The following is a 24374-nucleotide window of genomic DNA, read 5'->3' as shown; positions in this document are numbered from 1 at the left end:
GTCCCACCTAGCTCTCAGCAAAAAAAAAAAAAAAAGAAAGAAGGAAAGAAAAAGAAAATAACAAAATAAGAGATAAATTAAAAATACAGTTGTATCAAATAAAGGAGAGAAAGGGAAGAGGAGAAAGGAAAGAAGACAGACCACTAAAAGGAGGGATATCTTAGTTGTTGCAAGAGAAATTTATGTGTAAAAGACGAGAAAAGCAGAAGAGTCTCTATTAAAAAAGAATGGAAAAGAGTGAAATAGAATAAATGAGGCTAAAATATCATAACCAAAATACAGAAGCCCTTGCTCTTAAAGTGAAAATAGGAGTTAAGAATAGAACCAAACAAACAAATTGGCAAACACAAAACACCATAAAACAAAACAAAGATGGCTCAGCAACTGTAGCACAGTAGTTATGGCGCCAGCCACATACACCAAAGTTGGCGGGTTCAAACCCAGCCTGGGCCAGCTAACCAACAATGACAACTGCAACAAAAAATAGCCAGGCATTGTGGCAGGCGCCTGCAGTCCCAGCTACTTGGGAGGCTAAGGCAAGAGAATCACTTGAGCCCAAGAGTTTGAGGTTGCTGTGAGCTGTGACACCACAGCACTCTACTGAGGGTGGCATAGTGAGACTCTGTCTCAAACAAACAAACAAAAAGAAAGCTCAAATAGCCAAAAAGAGCAGCAACATAGAAGAAAATAAAAATACTTAAAAAAAAAAAAAAGGACCAACTTTAATAGGAATATATATTTTGCAAAATGTCTCCAGGACACCAGGTGGCACTGTGCTTTTTTAGAAGATGGAGAACATAGCCAGCAACCTCTGTGATTCTTATTCCTGCCTTAGTTACCCTTGGTGATTGCCTGATTGTTTCCTCAGTATTCAAACCCCACCCAGTTGAGATCTTAAAGCTCTTCAGAATCCTTCAGAGACAGGTCTCACAGCACCTCCTGACAACAGTTCCCATGAGGTGTGGGAGTCACTCAGCCTGTCCCAAGAGTGAAGTTCTGATCCTGGCAGGCATAACTAAGGTGGCCAAGTTTTACATCCCTGATAAGAGGCCCATCCTCATGACCTTCTCACGACCTTCCCACGATGGCTCCCCGAGCAGCTCTGACCTTCCCAGTATGGCTGACTCACCAGCCACCAAAGCAATGGCAAACCCACTCCAACCAGTATTCAAATCTGGCTACTGTATACTGTTCTAGTCCATACACTCTTCCAAGCTTCCCAGTCAACATGCAGCTTCCCCACAAAACCAAAAGCTGAAGAAAGGCTTCCTCCTATCCCCAGACCTCCATTGAGGGGGAGGTGGGGGGGCAGCCATTCCTGCTGGCTCCCAATCACTTGCCTAAGGAGTCAGATCTCCACCACTCCAAATCACACGCTGTGTCCTACACACCACCACTTTGTTGTTCTCCTTGAGCTATGACTCCAGGTAAGGTCCCTAATGCTGGGTTCTTTTTTTTTCCCCCCCCAGTCATACTAGAAGAGCTCAGCTGAACCATCCTTCTGGTCTGCTATCTTGCTCTGCCCCTGATTAAACCTTTCGGATCCTATGTCAGACCTCATATGACATAATGATTTTCTTCTTCCTTTCTGATGTTGGAAGACATCTGGCACATCCCCACTCAAAGGAGTGTATGGACCTAAGGGAGCAAGATGAAGAATGTTAGTATATTGACAATAAATTCAAAGAACTTTAGGTACCAGGAAGAAATGTGGCTACAGATGAGAGCACAGTCAGTTCCAATGATCTTAGCTAGATCTTCTGGATAACTCGCTGTAACTTCTCCATCAGCTTTTGCTGCTTCACCGTGCACTTTTATGTTATGGAAATGGCTTCTTTTAACTTCATGAACCAACCTCTAGTAGCTTGAAGCTGGCTTTCTGCAACTTCCTCACTTCTCTCGGCCTTCACAGAGTTGAAGAGAATTTGGGTCTGGTTTTGAATTAGGCTTCTACTTAAGGGAATTTTACGGCTGGTTTGATCTTCTAACCAGATCTATCTAACTTCCTTTGTGCTCCAGTGCTTTTAATTTTCTTCAAGAACTTTTCCTTTGCCTTAACAACTTGGCGCGTTTGGTGCAAGCAGCCTAGCTTTCAGCCTATCTTGGTTTTCAATGTGCCATACTCACTTATGCTTAATCATTTCTTGCTTTTGATTTAAAGTAAGAGATGAAGGATTCTTCCTTTCACTTGAACACTTAGGGGCCACTGTAAGGTTATTAATTGGCCTAATTTCAATATTCACTGTGTCTTAGGGAATATGGAGGCCCAAGGAGAGGGATAGAGAATGGCTTGTTGGTGAAGCAGTCAGAACACACATACACACTACTTTTTTTTTTAAGAGACAGTCTCACTTTATCTCTCTCAGTAGAGTGCTGTGGCATCACAGCTCACAGCAATCTCCAACTCCTGGGCTTAGGTGATTCTTTTGCCTCAGCCTCCTCAGACTACAGGCACCTGCCACAATGCCCGGCTATTTTTTTGTTGCAGTTTGGCCAGGGCTGGGTTTGAACCTACCACCCTCAGTATATGGGGCTGGTGCCTTACTCACTGAGCCACAGGCGCTGCCCCCCACACACTACATTTATCAGTTAAGTTCACTGTCTTATATGAGTGTGTTTCATGGTGCCCCAACAATTACAATGGCAACATCCAAGATCACTGATCACAGATCACCACAACAGGTACGATAATAATAAAAAAAGTTTGAAATGTTGTGAGAATTACCGAAATGTGAAACAGAGACAGGCAGAGAGCACATGCTATTGGACAAAAAGTGGTACCAACAGGTTTGCTCAATGTAGGTTGCCACAAACATTCAATTTGTAAAAACTGCAGCAGCTGCTGAGTGCAATAAAGTGAAGCACAATAAAAATGAAGCATCCCTGTCACAGCATTCTAAACAAAAGTCTCATGTAACCAATTCAGAAGGAGGAGTGAGATAGGAAGCGAACTTGTGCAACATGGAGTTGGGAAGACAAAAGCTAAATCTTCCCTCTTTAGAGCTGAGAGTCAGTAGATTATGCCCCAAACTGAAAAACCAAGAAGTACCAATCCAAGCATGTAATTTAAAGAACAGACGCAGATGCCTAAAGAATCAGCTAAAACAGTTGAAAGTGCTTGCCTCAGAATGAGGAGAAAGGAAGAACTTGGGATCAGGGACTGCTGATTCTCCTGACAAACTGAAGAACTGTAACTGTAACTGTAACTGTAACTTTCAAAACTATGTGCATTATAACTTTGAATGTTTTAAAGTATAGGTATATATTTCTCTCTCTTCTATATCACTTCATTTCACTCAGCAGTACTCAGTTTCAGAGTCACTAGTTCATATTAGCACCTAAAAGTTAATTTTATCTCTTGTCTTGAAGACATTGATAGGAAGGCTAGACCTTTAATAATAATAGCTGCCATTACCTTGTGCCCAGTACTATACTGAGCACTTACATTCTCTCCAGTCCCCCAACAGCCATGCAAAGCAGGTACTGTCTTCATTCTGCAGATAAGAAATTGATGCTTAGAGACATTAAGTAACATGCTAATATGTAGCGGAATTCTCTGAACCCAAAGCCTCTATTCTTCCTTTTTACTTGATCACCTCACCTCTTTCTAGAGTGTGAGTTTAAATGAACTGAGTGGGGGAGAGGGGAGGAGATAGCAGTTCAAATAATTTCTCCTTTGGGGAAAAGGTAGCATGAGAGGAAGAAAAACCCTGAAGGATTCAGAAAAATTAATAGGTAGCTGTCTACAGACTAACCAAGCTTAACCCCCAGGTCGAAATTTCCAGCAGGTCATGTGAGCAGACAATTTTTAAACTCTGGCCGGGAGCCTCTATGATCGCTAAAATAAAAGCCTTGTTCTGCGCTTATTTGGAAATTAAGTACATGTTCCAGCTGTTCCACATGGGCCTAAATACTCTAATGAGAATGCCAAATAGGCAGTTTGTGTCCAGAGAAGCCTGGTCATGATTCCTAAGCTGATTTCTGAAAAGGGACAGGAGTGGTGGGACAGATCATATAGTTGCTTCTCAAGAAAATGCATAGAAGTAACCTGGGTCTCCACTGCTGCACTGGTGGGGAGCTTGGACTGGATGATCCTGAAGGTCCCTTCTGAGTAAGAGCCTAGATTGTGTTTATCTAGGAGTTTAAATCCCTGGGAGCCTTGAGAGTTCTTCGACTACTTTTTTTTCTGAAATTATTGTGGATAGAATCACAACAGTAACCTGGCACTTAAAATCAGTTGGTTTTTTGGCTACAGTATAAGTAAACAACACAGGATAGTAAACAACAAAATGTTGTTTACCTCCCTTATTTCTGAAAAGTCACGGGTAACTAACAAGTGAAGAAACGAAAGTGAAATCAGCTGATAGTGACATCAGTCAGCACAAATGTTCCGAAGTTCAGAGAGCTGTTTACTTAGACACAACTGCGAATGCAGGCGGGCACTGCAAGCCAGGCACGAGCTCAGGACTGCATCTCTGATTCCCTCTCCACTGTCCTCCCTCCTGGAGCCTGCCATCAGAAAGCCAGCGAGAAGGAAGACCAACCAGACGGCCCTGATTTCCTCCTCCTTTTCATGACTGTTCCTGTGGGCTCTGAATCTCCTTTTTGTAAGTACCTACAGATACTGAATACTGACATTTTTTTGAATCTTTCAGTTTCTCTTCCTCTCCCCCTACACCACAGGCTGCCCAGATGCCCACCATCTCGTAAGACAATTTTGTTTTCTTAGATATTACACATTCTAGCATATGGGAAATAATTGACTGTTCAGTGTTTGTGACCTTCTTTTCCCTCTCCTCTGTATGATCTACCCACTGTACTGTCACGGAAAGGTTTAAACGATGGCACCCAGAGACAAGTGGCCATGGGAGTGGAGAAGTTTGGGTCAGCTTTCCTGAAAGTAGAGATGACCCGCCTGGGCAGTGCAAAGATGGTGTCTGCACCGGAGGCAGTTAGAAACCACTTTTATGTGGGGCTCCGGGGGTGAGCCAATTCCACCACTTGCCTGTAAGTTGGGGTCTTTTGGTGTGAACTTCTCAGGGAGTGGGTTAACCAGATCCTCTTTGTCTTGTCTTAGGAGAAAAGAAGGAGAAGGGGGGGAGGAAAAGAGTTTTTGTGAGGCTGCATTAGACCCTCAGCATTCTCAACCCTTCTTAAAGGGGTGGCAGGGATGCTGGTCTGTCTTCTGAAACTGCTTCTGGCTGGAGAGGGCCGTTGTCTTCTTCAGTGGGAAGAGTTATGTGTTGGTAGGGCTGCATGGGTTTGGGGTACATTGGGAGTGTTTGGGGAGTGGTAGGAATTGTGTTGCAACTGTGGCCAACACCTTTTTTACCCTATCTTGAATAAATGAGGATAGGAATTGATGACACAAAGGGCAATGGTCACTAACAGGAGGATTGCAGCAAGGGAGCCCAAGAGGGGAAAGATCCAGCAACCCCACAAGCTGTCAAGCCAAGGCCTTTCACTTTGCGAGCACAGCGTGAAGCTTGTTCCTGGAGCTGGGTGATGCTCTCTTGGACAAGACCAGACCTATTGGTATAGAAACAGCATGCCTCCTATAAGAAAGTACAAAGGCTCCCTTCCCCAGCTGTGAGTGGATCCAAACCTCTACAGTTTGGGAGAACTACTATAGCTAGGGAGTGTACCTGGTTTTTATGAGTTGTAACTGATCAGAGACTTTGGGGAGGCTTTTGGCCAGCTCAATGGATATTAGTCAGAACTGGTGGGTCGCAATCCCTAGCAGTCCTAGTAGAGACTCCTGCCATGATGCCTAGGCCTGCCAGGAGAGGGATTAACTGATGGAACGCTTAGCTCTAAGTAAGGTATGAAGGGGGACCAGAACCTGTTCATTGCCTGGGAGGAGAGATATATCAGGGGAAAGCAGGAGGAGAGTGCAGGTGCCAGTCCAGTTTGTTGGGAGGCATATAGGTAAAGGTCCCACATAGGAAAAAGACACTGGTGGCAAGTGGAAAAGTTGAGGGAAAGGACCAGTTCTAGAGTTCTAGCATATTTTTCAGGGGCCCTGTTGGAATCCCATAGGAAAAAGGTTCCTGCTAGATAGAGTTCCTCCAGTGGCAGGTGGTGTAGGTGGGGGTAAACAGACTGCATCTCAGGGAAGAGGTGAAACTTGGTTTGGTCTAAGTCATAAGTGATATTGTTAGTGGGTAGAGCGATAAAGGGGCAAGAGGCCTGAGTTTCCCCAGAGCTTTTAATCCATTGAAGAAGTGAAGACCAGACAGAAGGCCTGCCCTAACAGAAAAGGGAGTTCCAGTTTTGGGTGTGGGAACCTGTGAGAGTGGGGGGGCAGCTATAGTAGCCTGGCTGGACAAAGCCCAGGATAGCTCCACACAGTTGAAGGGGCCATGGTGAGAGTGACATTACATAATGTCAGGCTGAGAGTTCCTGCTGGGCTCTTTGAATGCCTAGAGGGGAGCCTGAGAGGGCAGAGAGATTACTTTGCCTACAGGCCCCTAGATAGCCCTCTAGAGGGAGAGTAGGGGTTCTGAGGCTTGGGTATGCTGCCTGAGAAGGTTGTTAGCTTGTCTTTGATGTTCACTGGGGAATTAGTTACACCGGGTAATTGAGCAAGAAGAGAAAGCTCTCCCTTTATAAACTGTACTTTAAGGAGGCAGGTGTAGCTGAATAAGAAGTGAGGGACATATGTAAACAGGTCCAACAACTAGATGCCAGGTGGAGTTACACTTTTTGAGCATAGAGTAAGTTAAAGTAAAGGAAGTGTTTAGATAAGCAGGCAAGGAGGGGCCTGTTAAAACTGGACAGAACAGGAGAGAAGAGCAGAGGGAGAAAGAGGAAAGGAGGTCTCTGGTTAAAAAAAAAAAAAGGCTTACGTGGCAGTGCCTGTAGCTCAGGGGGTAGGGCGCCAGCCACATACAATGAGGCTGGCAGGCTTGAACCTGGGCTAACCAGCTAAACAACAATGACAACTGCAAAAAAAAAAAAAAAAAAAAGCCAGGCGTTGTGGTGGGCACCTGTAGTCCCAGCTACCTGGGAGGCGGAGGCAAGAGAATTGCTTGAGCCCAGGAGGTAGAGGTTGCTGTGAGCTGTGACCTCTACCGAGAGTGACATAATGAGACTCTGTCTCAAAAAAAAAAAAAAAAAAAAGGGCTTAGGACGTGCTCCCACGGGTTATCAGGGAAGGATACTTGGAGGAATTCATCAAGAGGAATCTGAGGACTGCTCTTCGGAGATGCTGTGGCAGGAAGTGCAGGGAGATGACCTGGCTGGACGGGGGCTCTGGAGGGTTGAGGAAGGCAGTCATCATGGTTCACAGTTCCTCAGGTATTATCTGGAGCAGGGGTCCTCAAACATTTTAAACAGGGGGCCAGTTCACTGTCCCTCAGACCGTTGGAGGGCCAGACTGTGGGCCCTGGGACAAGTCAGCTGCTAAGCAGGACAGGCAGCGGCAGCAAAATGCCCAGCCGAGTAAATGTCCTTGGTGGACATTTGTCCTTGGTGGATCTGGAGTTTGAGGGAGGTTGGGCCTGTTAAGGTGGAGCTATACTGGACTGTTGGGGTGGGGTAAGGTTTTATTTTTGAGATGAGGAATCAGGTTTGGGGAAACTCAGTTAGCTTAGCTGCTGTAGGGGTGGTAAGAAGGACGCATATGGCCCTTTCCATGATGGGGACAGCCCCTTGGGGGCACTCAGGTGAGTTTTTAAAAGAACTTTGTCTTTGGTTTTAAGTGAGAATGTTGCTTCCCCGGGTCAGGTTGGGTTGGGGCAAGGTAAGGTCAGCATGTTTCTGGAGAAGATTTCATAAAGTGTTAAGAGTTGGGAGATAGTCCCCAAGTGGTGAGGAAGAGGTGACAGTTTTCCTAACAGAAAATTGTAGGCATACATCAGTTCAAAAGGGTTTAGAAGGGAAAGTTACATGGGTAGAGTTCTTAAGTGGGTTAAAGCTAGGGGGAGAAGCTGGGGCCAAGGGAGGTGAGGTTTAGCTCTAAGTTTACGTAGGTGTAACTTTACAGCAGTTCTCAACCTGTGGGTCGTGACCCCTTTTAACTGTATTAAAGGGTTGCAGCATTAGGAAGGTTGAGAACCACTGCTTTAGAAAGTGGTTAGCTTTGTCTACCTTCCCAGAGGATTGAGGACAGTAGGGAATGTGACGATTCCAAGCAATGCCTAGGGCTTTAGACACCCCTTGGGTTATTGGAAATGTGAAAGTGAAAGTTGGTCCATCTTCTGAAAGGAGGTGGGAAGGCCAAAATGGGAATAATTTCTGTCAGTAAGATCTGGACCCTGTCTCGAACCTCCTCTGAAGAGAAAGGGAAGGCTTTGACCCACCCTGAAAAGGATTTTCATCTTCTTTTTAGGGAACATGTGTGCATAATCTATTTGCCAGTCTTGGCCCGGGAGGTGGGCTCTAGCCTGATGGATGTAGTTGGGAGAGGGAAGAGGTGAGGCCTTCGTGGGGGTGGTGGCCTCAAGGATGGTACAGGAGGAGGAGCTTTCTGTTAGAAGAGAGTGGAGAGTAGGGCACAGAATTAGAGGGCATAAAAGGTTTCGAGGGGGTTGCTCCTACATGAAACAGATTGTAGAGTTGTGTAAGGATTTGTGTGGTTTGGGCTGCAGGAAGAAGTCAGATTTCTTTCATGAACCATCCTTGTGTAGGGTGTTTTTTTTTGGTATAGTCAGCCCAGGTAGCTCCCTTCAAGCTAGTTTAGTCCATTTCTGAGGGCCCTTTGTAGTTCTCAGAATGGCTGAGGCCAGAATTTGACTTTTAGCATGATCTCTACCCTGCTTATCTAGTCAGGCACATTTCTCCTGACTTTTAAAGACCTGAAAAACTATTGTGGTGAGGTCTTGTTGGGGAGTTTGGGGGAATTTTTAAAATATGAATTTAGGAAAAGGTTTCCCTCAGGAGTAGCGGGGTGTAAGTGGGTGTGTGAGCAGAGGGCTTCAGTGAGACGGGCCATGAATTGTGCAGGATTTTCTTGGAGTTCCTAATAAATTTCCCTAAGTTTATCATAATTAACTGCTTTCAAGAAGCCTTTTCTAGGCCTGCCAGGAGACAGGTAATCATGTGGTTGTATTTTGCCCACACAGGGTGTGTGGACTGATATTGCCAATTAGGATCTGGTGAGGGGATGGCAGTGGCACCTGGGGTGCTGGTATTGTCCATAGCATGGAGATTGTGCATGCTGTGGGGATGCTTGAAAAAGCCTCTCCCGCTCCTCTCGGAGAAGGGTAGAGTTAATTATCATGTGATGGTCATGCCAGGTGAGGTCATAGGATTAGACCAGGTACTGGAATTCCTTTATAGACTTAGAGGGGTCTGTGGAGAAAAGCTCTAGTCCCTTCTCCATCTGTGAAAGTCTCCCAGGGAAAACAGGACATCAACTTGTATTATTCCTGCAGCACTGGCCACTTCCCAAAGCTGTAAAAGAGGTTCACAGCTCCCTCCACCAGCGACTGTGGGAGTGTAAAGGAATTGGCAGGTGGGAGGAGAGGGAGGGCCTTGGGGTTCTGGGGGAGGATTAAGGAGTTGGGGAACATAGGAGCCTGGTGGTCGGAAGGATTGATGACCCTGTGGAGCAAGGAAGATAGGGTGGTAGTTTAGGGGAAGATAGAAAGGGAGGAGTTTGAGTGACCAGTATCTGGTGGATTGAGCACAGAGGGGCAAGAGCAGAGGGAGACAAAGGCCTATTCACTCTGCCTGCCATTTCTTTGGAGGAAATTATTTAAGTCTTTTAAGATATTAAAGTCAAAGATCTTGTTCTTTATCCAATTTATATTAGGGCCAAGCTACATTGCAATAAAAGATGAGCCTTTTTGAGGCCTAATTTCTTACAATGCTGAAGAAGACAGCCCTCTATGCTGTTAGGATAGAGGGACCAGCTCCAATTATCTCAGATGTCCTTCCCCTTCCTGGATAAACTTGAGGTTTCCAGGACTCCAGAAGCCTAAATTAGGGTCTAGTGTTGGGCCTGAACCAAAAATGAAAAACAAAATGATATGAGGTCCCATATCTCAGAAGGGAGCACAGCCTTGGACTAAAACCCTCTAATTAGGCATGAATGAATGAGAAAAAAAGGAGTGAGGGGATGTGATGACATAAGAAGCCTTGAGCAACTCAAAGAATGGGGCGGATTCTGTTTGAAGGTATTTATAGACCTCACATTTGAATGGCATCTGGGGCAAAATCCCTCTAGGACTCTGACAGGTCAGCGGAATAAGATCTGGGCACAACTGGATTCAGGTCTGAGAAAACTGGGGTGACTTGGGCAGTTGGCAGCCAGATGCAGCTAGGCCACCAGCTAGCCAGTCCACCACCAGATCTGAGTCAGGCACCATAAGAAAGGTTAAAACGATGATTCCCAGAGAGGAAGCTGCAGCAGGAGTGAAGTTTATGTCTGGGCAGTGCAGATGGCATCATTGTCCAGGGGCAGTCAGACACTTTATACAGGGCTTTTGAGTGTGGACAATGTGCCTGTCAAGTTAGGGGCTTTTGGCATCACCTTCTCAGGGGCTGGGCTAGCCAGAACCTTTGTGTCTTTGTCTTAGGGGGAGGGGAAAGGGTTTGTGTGTGCCTGTGTTAGGCCCCCCATATATTGTAAACATTGAATATTGAGTTGAATGAAATTAAGATACAACCAATTTAGGTAGAGGTAGATAGAAAGCACAACTACAGAACACAAAATTGGGAAGAAGAAAGTTCAATCTTCACCCACTATAATTGGGAGGCCATAGATGTCACCTGAAACTGACAAATCTAACCCTTTACTATGGGATCCCCTTCCCTCCGCTGTCTTCAGCATCACCCTATATGTCTCTGGCCTCAAAATAATGAAGGAAATGTCAGTATAACCGGTTAGAAATACACAGAGTCTTGCACAAATAAATACCTTGCTTTGTGGAATGCATAGTTCATCAAAATTGGGAGTCAAACATAAGTGGGTCACTGACCAGCAATAGCTAAACTCTTACTCAAAGGTGTTTATGACACTATGAAACCTTAAATTACATACACGATTAAAATGGTCAGAAAGGCCTGTGTATTGCCTCAAAGAATATAATAAAATCTAAGGAATTTTTATACCCCATGTTATCATTTTTCATGCCCTGACGGGAGTTCGTGGTGGGATGTTAGTTTCCCTGGGCCTGTCAAGACTTTTTTTAAATATGGGTTTAGTTTTGCTAAATTCCATCACAATTCTTCACTGATAAAATCTGCTTTATGAGAGGAGGGGAAATGCATATTTCCTACTTTCCCTCTTTCCTCATGATGACAAACTTATGTCTTGGTATGCCTTCCCTCCCACAATCTCATGTCTGAGATTCAGGTCATGCGACATTCTTCTTTGAATTTTGCATGATTCCCCTTCCTCAAATTTCTTTCCAGCCTGGTGTAATAACTAAGGTTGTTTATGATTGTTTTGTAAGTTTCACTTTTTTCATAAATATAGTACAGAAATCTGGAAATATTTCTAATGCAAAAAGAGAACAATTACCTATAATGCCACTACCCAGAGATACCACAGCTAACCTTAACATTTTACAATTAGCCTTTAGTCTCTTTCTCCTACACGTTTTTATGTAGATGCAGTCACACTCTATAGGATGATTTTATACTTGCTCTTTCTAAAAGCTACAGGTGTTTCATCATCTTGATATGTCATAATTTACTCCTAAAATGGGGCATTTCATTTGCTTCCCTTTCTTTGTCAAAAGATATTCTGTGCTGAACATTTCTACCTATTTGCACTTCTGATTGCTATGTTAGGGTAGATTTATTAAAGTGGGATTACTAGGCCAAAAAGATAGGACTATTAATATTTTTAATGCAGATTGCCAAACTGCCTCCCAGAACGTCTATACAAATTTTCACGTCCACCATCTTTGAGTGAGAATGTCATCAGTTTCACCACACTCTTAGTATCAACAAGTGTTTTCATCTACAGTTTTGGTAGGGAAATTCACAGGTGATTTTACTTGGCATATTTTTTTTATTATATTAAGAAAGGTAAAGAATCTTTTTTTATGTTAACTACGCATTCTTTCTTCTGTGAATTATCTCTTGAGAATTCCTTGTCCATTTTTATGCAGTAATGCTTTCCTTAACTGTTTGCATGAACATTTTATACATTCAGTATATTATTTCCTACTTGTAAATATTTGTCATGCTCACTGACTTTTTATTTTATTCATGTTGTTTTTGGTATTTAGAAATCTACGTTTTAAAATAGTTAAATCTATGGAGTTCTTTCTTTGTAGTTTTGATTTGCTTTTAAGTTCAGAATGTTCTGAAAAATATGTTGTTCTCCAGCTGAGAACAAAGATTATAAAAAATTCTTTTTTGTAAAATGCGTTTGAAAATTTTCTCATTCATAAATCAAATACCTACATTTTCTAGATCTTTTCTAGATCTTTTTAGTCTCCTTGTTCATTACATTTCACTCTTGGATCCATGTGAGATTTATTTTGGTAGGTGGCATGAAATGAGGACCTAAAATAGTTGTTGGGTTTGTTTTTTCTTTTCTTTTGTTTTGTTTTTCCTTCTCTCTCTCTTTTTCCATTAGCTAATAAATTGCTTGGGGACTGATTTTAAAAACCTTTTGAGGCCTCAAACCAAATCATCTTCAGAGAGGCCTTCCCTGCCCCTCTAATCTAGAGCCATCACTTCTTCTTGCCCATTGCTGTCCCTCACTTTACCTGTTTATTTCCTTCCAGAGCTTTTCAAGAATTATATATTTGAAAAAATACGTTGGTGTTTTTCTTCCTGAGTATATACTCAGTGAAGTTTATACTTCTCCTCCAGAGCCTCTGACTTAGGGACTCATCCAAAATGTGTCACATTAATAGGGTCACAAGAAGAAATGCTGACTTTATCACAGAGAGAGTGCCAAGTGGAGTCTCCTTCATACCTGCAGGACAGAGGGCTGGAGCAGGACCAGCAGGTGACAGCCATGGCAGTCACTATATTCTGTTGATCCTCAAACTCTCCTTTGGACCCCATGAATCACATTTCCCTATAAACCAGAATGTAGGGTCCTGCCAATAAAAACCAAATGAGGATAGGTTCCCTGGGTTGTAGTGATTTTCTTATTTTTAAAGATTCTTTTCTCTCTCTCGATTTTTTGTAACCTTTGTTCTGGATGATCTGCTAGTGAGGGCTTATAAGCAACAAAACAATTGCACAAATAGCAAGTTAATATTAATGGAACCATTTAAACATCTATTGCAATGGCTTGCTATACGCCACGTGAGTGCCTGGACTTACACTTCTGACTTTGTATCACAAGCTCATGGTATAGTACTATTTCTGCTGGTAAAGCTGTTTTTGTTTTTATATCTACATGGAAGAATTAAGTAGATTAAACATCATAGTGTCCCACCAAGAGCTTGGTGGTGGGAATGGCCATCTACAGAGAACTGTGAAATCCAGGGAGCTGCCCCCATGTAAACACATTGCAGCAGAGTTGTGGTAGCCCGGTTTTGAGAAATTGGAAACTGGACTTAGGTTTCTGCCAAAGGAAATATGACACATTTCCCTTTCTTCTTCCCTTTTTATTTTTGTGAGAGTCACACCCAAACCATGAACACACTGATCTTAAATGTGTTCAGCCAGAAAGATTTTAGCCAGGCCTAGTGGCCTCCTCTGACAAATCAGCCTTCACCCTGGCAAGTTCTGTTGCTCCAGCTTTATTCTGCTAATACTTCCTTCCCTGTGCTCCTCTTCTCTGTCCATTCTCGGTATATACCTGACCCTCCACCTCTACGGCACTGGTCTCCTTCCCTCACTTCCCTTTCCTCCCCCAAACCATTGCTGCAGCGTCACAATCAGAGCAGACACCATCCAGGCCTGTACCAGGCCCAATCTGTTTACACACATGTGAACTCATTGCAGTCCCACCACAGCCCCTGATAAAGTGACAGCCAATGTGTCACAGATGAGGGTGTGAGGCATGGGCCCAAGTCACAGAACTAGGGACAGAACAGTGACATGCTCCCAGGAGGTCTGGCTCTATAGCCCATGTTCCTCACCATTAGGCTCTGCTAACTCTCAGTGCCTGGAGTCCTTGCCCCAAACGTACAGGGGCCAGCTCCCCAAAAGTCAGCTCTGAGAGTAGACACAGCTCTATCTGGCTCCCTAAGATCTCACCACTGTCAGGCTCTGTGGCCCTGGCCTTAACTTCTCTGAGCCTCAGATTCCTCACTGTAATAATAATAATTTAAATCATACTTAATAAGCAATGTTCTAAGTGCTCTACATAAAGTACTTCATTTAATTTCCTTAAGTACAAAGTAAGTTCTATAATTAAACTTACTTTATGGATCAGAAAACTGAGCAGAGGGATGTAAATGATCTAAGGTGAAACAACTGAAAAGTGGAAGCCAAGACATAGCTTTGAAGTCCATGCTCAGAACCCACATTCCCAACCTTCTCCACTGCTTGGAATGGGAGCCGTGATAATATCACAGCATGGGGTCAAGGTGAAGATTAAAGGAGCCAGTGCACAAATGGGGCCAGGCCCTGGGGATGTGCGCCATGTTAGAGTCATGTCCTTAGCACTCAGGACAGTCAGCCAACCCCTGGCTGGAGGAACTTGCACAAGTTACTGATCCTCAAGAGGTCTGTTTTCTCCTCTGGAAAATGAAGATGAAAATAGCAGTGGCTTACGCCTGTAATCACCTCAGGAGTTCCAGACCAGCCTGAACAAGAGCAGGACCCCCATCGCTACTAAAAATAGAAAACTAGCTGGGCATTGTGGTAGATACCTGTAGTCCCCAGCTACTCAGGAGGTTGAGGCAAGAGGATTGCTTGAATCTAGGAGTTTGAGGTTGCTGTGAGCTGTGATGCCACCATGTTCTATCCAGGGTGACAGAGTGAGACTCTGTCTCAAAAAAGAAAAAATAGTAAATAGACTCCATGGAGTTGTGAAAAGCTGATAAAATAATACTAATACCTGTTAAGTGCTTGGTACAGGGCCTGGCACACAGTAAAAGCTCAAGAGATTCTGAGGCCTGTGTTCAGTTTTAACAAGCCTCAATAAAGTCAGATTCCTTCTCAAACCCCTTCTCAGATGCTTGCACTGATGGAGGAGACTTCTCAAACTCCTTCTCCCCTCCCTGGTCCCTTTATGGCTTCCTTAAACCATTAATGAAAGAAAGGCTCTAAGAACTTCATGTTCTTTTAATTTCAACAAAAGCTTCTGTTCTGTTTGGTGCCAGCCTCAGCTACCACCACAGCTGGGACCCGTCATCTCCAGTGTTCTCTCAAAGTCATCTACTCTTGAAGCAGAAGGCTGGGATGACCTGGTAGAAACGTATACTTAGGAAATGGGGAGAACAAAAAAGAGAGAGAGAAGACCCAGGACAGAGAATTAAGTCACAGAAATAGAGAGCAATTCAGGGGAAGCCACGCGTGCCACACTGGCAGCCCTCCAGTCACTCTTGTGTCATTCAGGAGGTATTTGGGAGAGCCTCCTAAGTGCCAGGTGCAGCCTTGGGCTTGGGGACAGACCAGAAAAAACACAGATGTTAGAGAGATGATGATGCTAGATGACAGACACCCTACATGAATCCTGGAAGTTCTTACTGTCATAGAGCTTACACTCCGCTGGAAACAGAGGGGAGTAACCAAAATACAGTAGACCTTCTATAAGCTGCCCCCCAAGGACTGCAACAAACTGGTCAGCGTACAGAAGAGGGCAACAATGTAAGGAACTTGGCCCACTGACTGACTGACACCTACATGTGGTGCATGTCCAGTCTGTGAAAATCAGGTTATCTCGAGGAGGTGGTCAGCACGGAGGTGGTCAGCGATGGAGGTTTGACTGCACTTACATTATTAGGTGGAAATAAGTGCTCTAGAGGAAGAGCAGCCAGTGCGACGATGTGCAGGCAGCAGAGTGGGGTGTTGCAGTTTTTTAAATGCTAACCAGAGACAGCCTCCTTGAGTAAGGGACATTGGAACAGAGACCTAAAGCAGGTGAGGGAGGGAGGCAGGAGGGGAAACCCATGCTGAATAGACACGCCTTCCAGAGAGAGACAATGTTGAGTACAAAAGTCAAGAGTTTGCCCAAGGTTTGCGGAAAATACCAAAGAAGCCATTGGATCAGGAGCTGAGGGAGAAGAGAGCAAGAATCATAGACGTTTAAGAAGTAACATGTGCAGTGCCAGCGTCCAGGCATTCTCTTCCTAAAGAAGCAGGAAGAACAGCAGAGTGTCGTTCATGTTGCTGAGAAGCAGGGCCTCCTTGCTAGCAAGAGTCTTTCTTGGTAGCCAATTCCAGACTACGAATGCCTGCCAGGTAGAGGATGTGACATTATCCACTGGTGGGGAAATTCACATGTTCCCATCTAGCCCCCGTCCTCCTGGAAAGGGAACCCTAAGGGAAGGGGACTTTCTCTAGCAGCACTCCACTCCTCTCCTCTCCACTGGGCACACCGTAAGGATTTATGCTGCAACGAATGAAATAGAATTTCCACTGATGGTGGCTGAGCTATCATATAACATGAAAGACAGCATGGGTGCACTATGAGGCTAGCCTTGGTCAGAAGGGCAAAGCCCACGAGGGCACCATTGACACGGCATGCAGGTGGTGAGGGTGGGGAAAAGGCAAGAGACTAAGTAAGCCCCCTCTGTATAAAGTCTGGTTACTCAACATCATTAGGCATCTGCAAAGGAAAAATGAGTTGAAGAAACAGAATGAGGGGGGTTTTGTTTTGTGTTTGTTTTCTATATAAGAAAAGTAAAGGAGAAAGGGGGCTTTGTGAGGATCTCAGATATTGGGATAAGAATGTACCAAGTAAAGCCACATTTAGGAGCAGTGACAAACCAGAAGTTACAAATAATTATATGATCAATATTTGTGTACAATAGAGTTATATCACATTTATGCTAATATGTGTAGATATTTTAGCACGTAAAGAAAAAAGTACAAAGTATACCTGGAAGATGGAGATTGGAACTACAAACTTTCCTCTCTATGAAAAAGAACACCAGGTTCCTTTTTTTCATCTATGTCCTTAATCAGGAATGTGCTTCCCCTCTGAGCAGAAATTATCTCCCTCCTAAGGCCTGCTCACACTGTGGCTCTCAGTGACAACCGTCACACCCTCACAGAAACCTGGAGTCTAAATCTGTGTCACACTGTGGCTCTCAGTGACAACTGTCACACCCTCACAGAAACCTGGAGTCTAAAGCTGTGTTTCAGTCCAGGAGACCTAGAGGAGCAGTAGGTTTAGGTTTTCCTATGACAATTATGATGACTTTAAAAAGGTAAACAGTCTTTATTTATAAAAGGCTCATATAAATCAACAAACAAAAAACTCAAAATGATTTTTTTTCAAAGCAGAAGAACAGGTAGCACTTCACAAAAGAAATCCAGATGGTCAACGAACACTTGAAAATGTTAAACTTTACTAATGAAAGAAAAAAATCAATGATTCATCATTTGTCACTATCCAAGATTAAAAGACTCAAGGATATGTAACACTAGGGAGCGTGAGATAAGCATTCTCTTAAACTGCTGGTGGAGGGATAAATTGATTCACAAACATATTCACCATAGCATTATTCATAATTGAAAGGTTTAAAGATGGCACCCAGAGACTAGGCTGCAGCCGATAACCAGGCCAGGTTTATTGAAAGGGAAGGGTGACCCGCCTGGGAAGTGCAAAGATGGCATCTGTGCCGGAGGGCAGTTAGAGACCACTTTTATACTGTGCTGTTGGGGTAGTCGAATTCCACAGCTTGCCTGTAAAGTTAGGGTCTTTTGGCTGGAAATTTCAGGGGGTAGGATAGCCAGATCCTTGCCTTGGGAGGACAGGAGAAGGGGGAGGGGAGAAGAGTTTCTGTGTGGCTGCCTAAGACCCCCACAACAGTAATGATATAAAGGATATGCTTTATATGTAATATATGATATATGTAAAAACTATAAACTATGATACAGCTATCTGCAGTCCTTAAAGATAGTGCTTAGGAAGCATTTCTAGTTCATGAGACGATGCTCACCAAGTGGGATACAAACATGTATTCGTATGATCCCAACTTCATAAAGCAACGTGAGAGAAAGAACTGTGCTGCTGAGTACTCATGTTTATGACTTGAAGTTACAGAAAGTTGTTTGTCTTTACATTTCCACACATTTCCTAGCTTTCTGCCATCAGCACGGATTACTTTATTATAAACAGGAAAAAGTTAATCTAAAAATGGCCACAGTGACTCAGCAGTTTCCCTTTGGCCCTCAGAAGGAAGCTGTGGCTTATCATTGAAGGGAATTAAAAAGCTCATTGTGCTGAGAGCCCCATTACTAAGGTGGTTAAAAACCAAGAAAAACAGGTCTGCTGTTGGGGCAGCAGAGGAGAAGAGTGCCCCGGGCTTCCAACCCAAGCTCTGCCTGTTGTCTCCCGGAAACAGTTGGGAAAGGAAGCAAGGACTGGCCTCCATCCTTTCCACACTTGAGTGCTTGAAGTCTGCCCATGTTTCCCACATGGACCAGCCATCCCAGCTCTGTGCTGCACACGTGTGCAACACAAGCAGCCCACATGCAAGAGCTTTGCTGTCCCGTTACTATGTGCAGCTAAGAGGTGGGCACAGAAGAACTCAAGGAGAATGAACGGCATCTTCATTTACTTATTCATGGCAAAAAAAAGAGCACCTGTTGTGTATAGAAAAAGATACTATTCCTCAGAGAGGTCACATTCTGGTGGAGCCTAAGGTACATTCTAATTATGACTGAACCAGTGTGGGCTGAAAATAGGGCTGGGAGTGCTGAGAGTGGGCAGGATGGCACAAAGCAAGCATGGAAGCCGAGCCTCCGGGGAGAACTGTGAGCCCCAAGTCCCAGCAGCCGGGGGGGGGCAGCCTTGGGCACAGGGTGCAGGAACTGGGACCCAACACAGGATGGAAAGAAAAAGGGAACCAGGGGTTGCTCCCCTCTTCCTTCTCATGCCTGGTCTGGGGCTTCTCGGCTTATTACTTTGTTCCACTCTCCACTTAAAAACCCCAAAGGTCAGCTGAGAGAAAATGAGGAAGTCAAAACAAAGGCTCCCGGCGCCTGACAAGGTCAGGCGAGGTGGCTGATGCAATCTCCCCTCTGGCAGTCACGTTCATCTCTTTAAAATTGAGTTCTGTTTTCAGGGTAAAATGTTTAATAATGGTGATTTTTTGGATGCCCAGTGTGACAGGAGAAACAAGCAGGCCCCCTCAAGCCCCAGCCCCCTTGGTTCTTAGAACCTTATTTCCTACAGCACTATGGTGTGAATCAGTGTTCCATCCTGGAAATCCATCCCGTACCCTAAAATATCCTTATAAAAATATCATTAAAATCATGGATACAGCCTTTTACAAGCACATTTGTTAAATATGTAAAACGGTACAAAATTATTTTGGCTGGGAGTCTTTCCTACAACCATAGGCTAGACTGGTTAAAACTCCTCATCATACCAACCTAATACTGTATGGGCTACCTGTTTAATTCCTGATAAATCCATCATTGCTCCAAGAATTGTCCGACTACATTCAAACAGGGGTCTTCAAACTCTCCAGCCTCCAGGGCCTCTGACCAGTAGCACTGAGGACAGGTTGGCCCTCACTCCTCCCTCTCTGAGTGTCCCCTCTGGACTCTGAGAGGTTCTGGCATAGAACCTAGGTAAGAGTCTGCAAGGAAGGAGAGGAAAAAAAATTTTTTTTTTTTTTTTGAGACAGAGCCTCAAGCTGTCACCCTGGGTAGAGTGTTGTGGCATCACAGCTCACAGCAACCTCCAACTCCTGGGCTTAAGCGATTCTCTTGCCTCAAGCTCCCAAGTAGCTGGGACTATAGGCATCTGCCACAACACCCAGCTATTTTTTGGTTGCAGCCACCATTGTTTGGCGGGCCTGGGCCAGATTCGAACCCACCAGCTTAGGTGTATGTGTCTGGCGCCTTAGCCACTTGAACCACAGGTGCCCAGCCAAGAAAGACTTTTAGTAAAAGGGAATGGAGACTGAGCTCACTATCAGCTCACTTCCACATGGCTGCAAAAGTCTTATCAGTGTAGCTGGAATGGGGCAGTGAGCCCCAAGTACCACCTAGGGCTCTTCTCTAGAGTAAGGTGACCAGATTTTAACATTGGTAAAGCAGGACACCATTGATGGAGGGGTGGGGGTGGGGTTCTTAATTAAAAATTTGGTCTATATGGAGCAACAAAAATGTTCATAGAACGCAAAAATAGTATTGTAATTTTTTTTATTTCAACATAAGTACAATTTACAAATATAATACATTAAAAAATTATGTATAGTATTATTTTATTCTTTGGCATATTTCTCATTTGAGTGAATTTTTTTTAGTAGATTGCTGTCAGTGTTTAAAAGGTCATGAAATTTTTCACAAGAATTTGTTAAATTATATTTCACACATAAAATGGCTTTCAAAGTCTCAACACTTAATTGTGATTTTTCTGATATCCACACTTCATTTACGCATTCATTCGGAGCATTAGTTCCTGGTAAGGACAGTATGTATCCCACAATTTTTAGTGCATTATTGTATGGAACGTGGTTTGTTTCAAAATGATGAAATATTTCTAACCATTTGTTCTCTATTGTGATTTTTGCTGATGCCCAAGATTTAACCTTTTCCTTATCAATATATTTTTTAAATAATGATACCTCATAAGTCGTAAGTGTCACTTTCAAGGCTGTTGCTAGACTTTTTGCCACCACTTTAAAATATAAATAATACAAGTACTGTCTGCTAAATTCATGAAATAAATTACTTACCTAAATTATCTTAATGGCTGATTTGTTGCCATCACTTGTTTAACTAGCACTAGCACACAGTGGTGAGCAGGCCACTCCCTGTGTTAAGGGAGGGGTTGTAACTTTAAGGGCAGGAAGGGACTTTTTTGGGGGGAGGGGCTTTCTGAGGCAATTATCTAACATGTAGTACATTCTTTCCAAAAATTGGGGCTTTTTTAAAACACCGTGGGACACAGGACAAATTGTTAAAAATCAGGACTGTCTCGCGGTCACCTTACTCTGGAGAGGGTCAGGATATGGGTCTATTCTTAGGATTAGGGGCCAGGATATGAGTAGAATGTTTCTAGGAACTCTGGCCTTGAGAAACTCCAGTAATCTGGGGAGACGACTGCTAGTTTTTGACCTGGTTTTCTAAAATGGCTGCACTCCTGTCAGAGTTATGACGATTCCTTTCCCACGGGCTCCTTTGGAGCAGAAGCCATGGGTGTAGCCAGGTAGACTGTCCAGTGTTGCTGGGGCCCAGACCAGCAGCATCCGAGGTGAGGCTGTAGCGGAGTGGACCCAAGCCCGCACTGTCTCTATAGGCTCCTGCTCACCACCAGCCAGGGCTCTGCCAAAGGGCTCGCTGGTAAATTTTCATTCTCATTTTTGGCACACTTGATGGAACAACCCTCCCTCTCAGCACCGTCCCATGTTATTTTGGTCCCTTTCTGTTTTGTGAAATAACTGTGATCAGAGTGACCATCTGGTCAGCTTTGGGAAAGAGGAGGGGGCTATCCCCCTAGAAGTTGACCAGGACTGTGTTGTCTCCAAATCCCTCCCCAAGACCACCACTCTCCTCCCTGCTGACACCACATGGCCCTACAGGCTGGGGCTTCCAGGCTACTCTGGATCCTGACCCTAGTGCTCTGTGCCTCACAAAACCCGTAGCACGGTGCTGCTAGTCAGTCACTTCCAGATGTGTAATAGATAGCTGTTTCATCCCATATTGCTAAACAGACACAAAGCAGACTGCTACTTCAGAGACCAACTTGATGAAGCGCTTCTGATTAAAAGAGCAGTGAAAAGATTTTTTAAAAGAGTGACAATGAGGACTTTCTGTACAACTGGAGGAACTATAAATACCAAGTTTTCCAGGTATAGGTCAGTTTGGTGCTACGCAGGAGGTGCACTAAAGGTATTTCTCCCCTTGACCCAGTGATTTGCTTGTTTTAGGTATTTTGCCTAAGGAAAAATCAGATTCCACACCAGGCTCGTCCAAGCAATGGATTCTATGACAGGAACTACTATGCAGTTATTAACTGTTTTGTAAGAATATTCAACAGCTTTTAACATTTTAAAACATTCACAATAGCCAGTAGGAAAAGGCATTACTTTCAACAGCATAATTAAATTGGTAAGAGAGTAACAGTGGTTCTATATGTGTGGGATAAAAGGTAACTTTTTATTTCTTTTAAAAATATGTTCTAAGTTTTCTATAATTAACATATATTACTTTTGTTGTCAAGAAAAATTGTAGACTTTTTATAAGGAGGACTATGATGTCATCTCATCACCAGCTGACATCTTGACCCAGTAATGAGTCACCCCAAGCAGAGCAGATGATATTCCACAGTGGGTGTGGCTCACCCAGAATGAGCTGCACTGCTTGGAAAACACACCAGTGTGGCCTCCAGCACAGAAGTCCTGCTTGGTTGATTTATGGCCCTGCAATGGGTAGTTTTTATAGCAATGCTGGCGGCTGTCACGAAACCAGGGCAAAGCCCAGCACCCTCCTCCACCTTCGAGTCCCCAGTAAAAGTGAGCCTTGTCCTTTACCCTTCACCTTGGTCAAAGCACCTTGGATAAGGATCAGAGAAACTCCCTCACAAATGTTCCCAGTGCCTTGTTTTTGTTGTTCTTGGGTTGCAGCAAAGCCTTGGGTCAAAAGTCACTTCAGTTAAGACAGGTCAGGCCTCCAAAGCTGCCTAGGAGAGATTTTCCTTCTGACCTCAAACCAGACAGCTGACAGGACCAAGTGGGTCCTGCCTGTAGGCCACCTCAGATGTCCTGTCCTTGCTGGTGGGCACAGTAGGAGGGAAGAGTTTGCTGTGCATTTTTGTGACATTCCACAGGGAGAGCTGGACACTGACGGTGTGACTTCTGTACAGGTCCCCTTGCAAAGGGCCACAGAAATGGCCATCCCGAGACCACGGTGCAGCGAACACCTGCCGTTCCTGTGCATCCTGGGCCTCACAGTCGTGGTCCCCTCCCTGCTGTTCTACGCTCTGCTCTGGAAGGCTGGCAACCTCACTGACCTGTCCAACCTGAGAATTGGCTTCTATAACTTCTGCCTGTGGAATGAGGACACCAGCTCGCTACAGTGTCTCCAATTCCCTGAGCTTGAGGCCCTGGGGATTCCTCGGGTTGGACTGGCCCTGGCCAGGTTTGGGGTGTATGGGGCTCTAGTGCTCACCCTCTTTGCCCCCCTGTCTCTCCTCTTGGCCTGGTGCAACAGTGATAAGGAACAGTGGAAGCTAGCTGTGGGCTTCCTGGCGGCAGCCTCCGTGCTATTGTCCAGCGGCCTGGGCCTCTTCCTCTCCTACGTGTGGAAGTGGGTCAGGCTCTCCCTCCTGGGGCCTGGGTTTCTGGCTCTGGGCTGTGCCCAGGCCTTACTTATCCTCTTGATTATGGCCGCAGTTGCATTCCCTCCTAGAGCAGAGAAAGACAAGAGCCGGCTTGAGAGCTGCTAGCTATCCGGAGGCTACTTGATGCAACGGTTCAGTTCCAACTGCACAGAGACGGCGACATGTCTCCTCCACTGTCTTATTTCATAGCTAATGCAGATGGATCCCCATGCAGAGCAGGAAGAGCCCCCAGCACTGAGGCGGCAAACAGGTGGTAAGGGAGGCTGGGGCACCTGCGGCTTCTTAGTACAGGAGTTTGTCCTTCAGAACTTCCAAGGACACCCTAAAACCACGCAGCTCATTGTCACGTGAATTCCAGCTTTAATTAACCCACCGGAGCAGCTGTTACTCTACCCTCAGAAGTGGGGAAAGGGAAGCATTCCTGTTCTGGGCCAGACTTCCAGGCTGATTTGCCAAATGCCAAAATGGAACCCAGGGAAGGTTTATGGCCACAAATGGGAATATTAAAACAGAGAGCACCGTGGCAGTCCTTGGGCCTAGGTTAGCAAGCTTTTGCTCCTCTGTCTGTGGGGAATGGGCCGAGATGAGCCCTTCCCCAGGACATGATTGCAAAAGGCCCAGGAATGATCTGACAGACTCCACAAAGACGGAACATATGGGCACAAAAAGCAGCCTTGGTGGCTTTGAAGACTCCTCTGAAAAGGCCCCTGGACGTAAAGGGCAGAGTCATCGCTGGTAAATTATTCCTATGATGAGAGCAGAAGTACACCAAATACTGGGCAGGGGAAGGTGACCAGAACAAAGGGCTGTACACACGGGATGCCACATCCCACTTCTCAACCAGAAGTGGGAAGGGTGTAAACATGACTTACACACTGGGTGTTTCATGCACTTTTCAGCACCTGTATATTGGAAAACCTGTATGACATCTGATTTACTCATTCTGTGCCTGTCCATAGCCATACCAAATACAGAGACAGAAATGTGGGCTCTGGTGTGATTTCCCGTCCTCAGCACTTCCTCCAGGTTCCTGTCCCAC

General features: G+C 44.7%; 1 protein-coding gene across 3 annotated transcripts; it reads left to right on the top strand.

Moving 5' to 3' along the window:
* Positions 1-4438: 4438 nt before the first annotated feature.
* TMEM140 (transmembrane protein 140) lies at positions 4439-24323 on the top strand. Of its 3 annotated transcripts, none has more exons than XM_023514209.1 (3): positions 4439-4607; positions 4833-5007; positions 22859-24323. In XM_023514209.1, exon 3 carries the CDS (start codon positions 22883-22885, stop codon positions 23438-23440), a length of 558 nt encoding a protein of 185 aa, XP_023369977.1. In that variant the 5' UTR covers positions 4439-4607; positions 4833-5007; positions 22859-22882; the 3' UTR covers positions 23441-24323. The 3 variants fall into 3 exon arrangements, with proteins under 3 accessions (XP_023369977.1, XP_023369976.1, XP_012661751.1); XM_023514208.1 differs by having other exon boundaries at positions 4439-4706; XM_012806297.2 differs by lacking the exon at positions 4833-5007.
* The last annotated feature ends 51 nt before the right edge of the window (positions 24324-24374 follow it).

Source organism: Otolemur garnettii, unplaced genomic scaffold (assembly GCF_000181295.1).
Source record: "Otolemur garnettii isolate 467f Iridium unplaced genomic scaffold, OtoGar3 scaffold00049, whole genome shotgun sequence".
NCBI classification, from domain to species: Eukaryota; Metazoa; Chordata; class Mammalia; order Primates; family Galagidae; genus Otolemur; species Otolemur garnettii.
The sequence above is the reverse complement of the archived record's forward strand: the minus strand, read 5'-3'. Positions and strand labels throughout refer to the sequence as shown.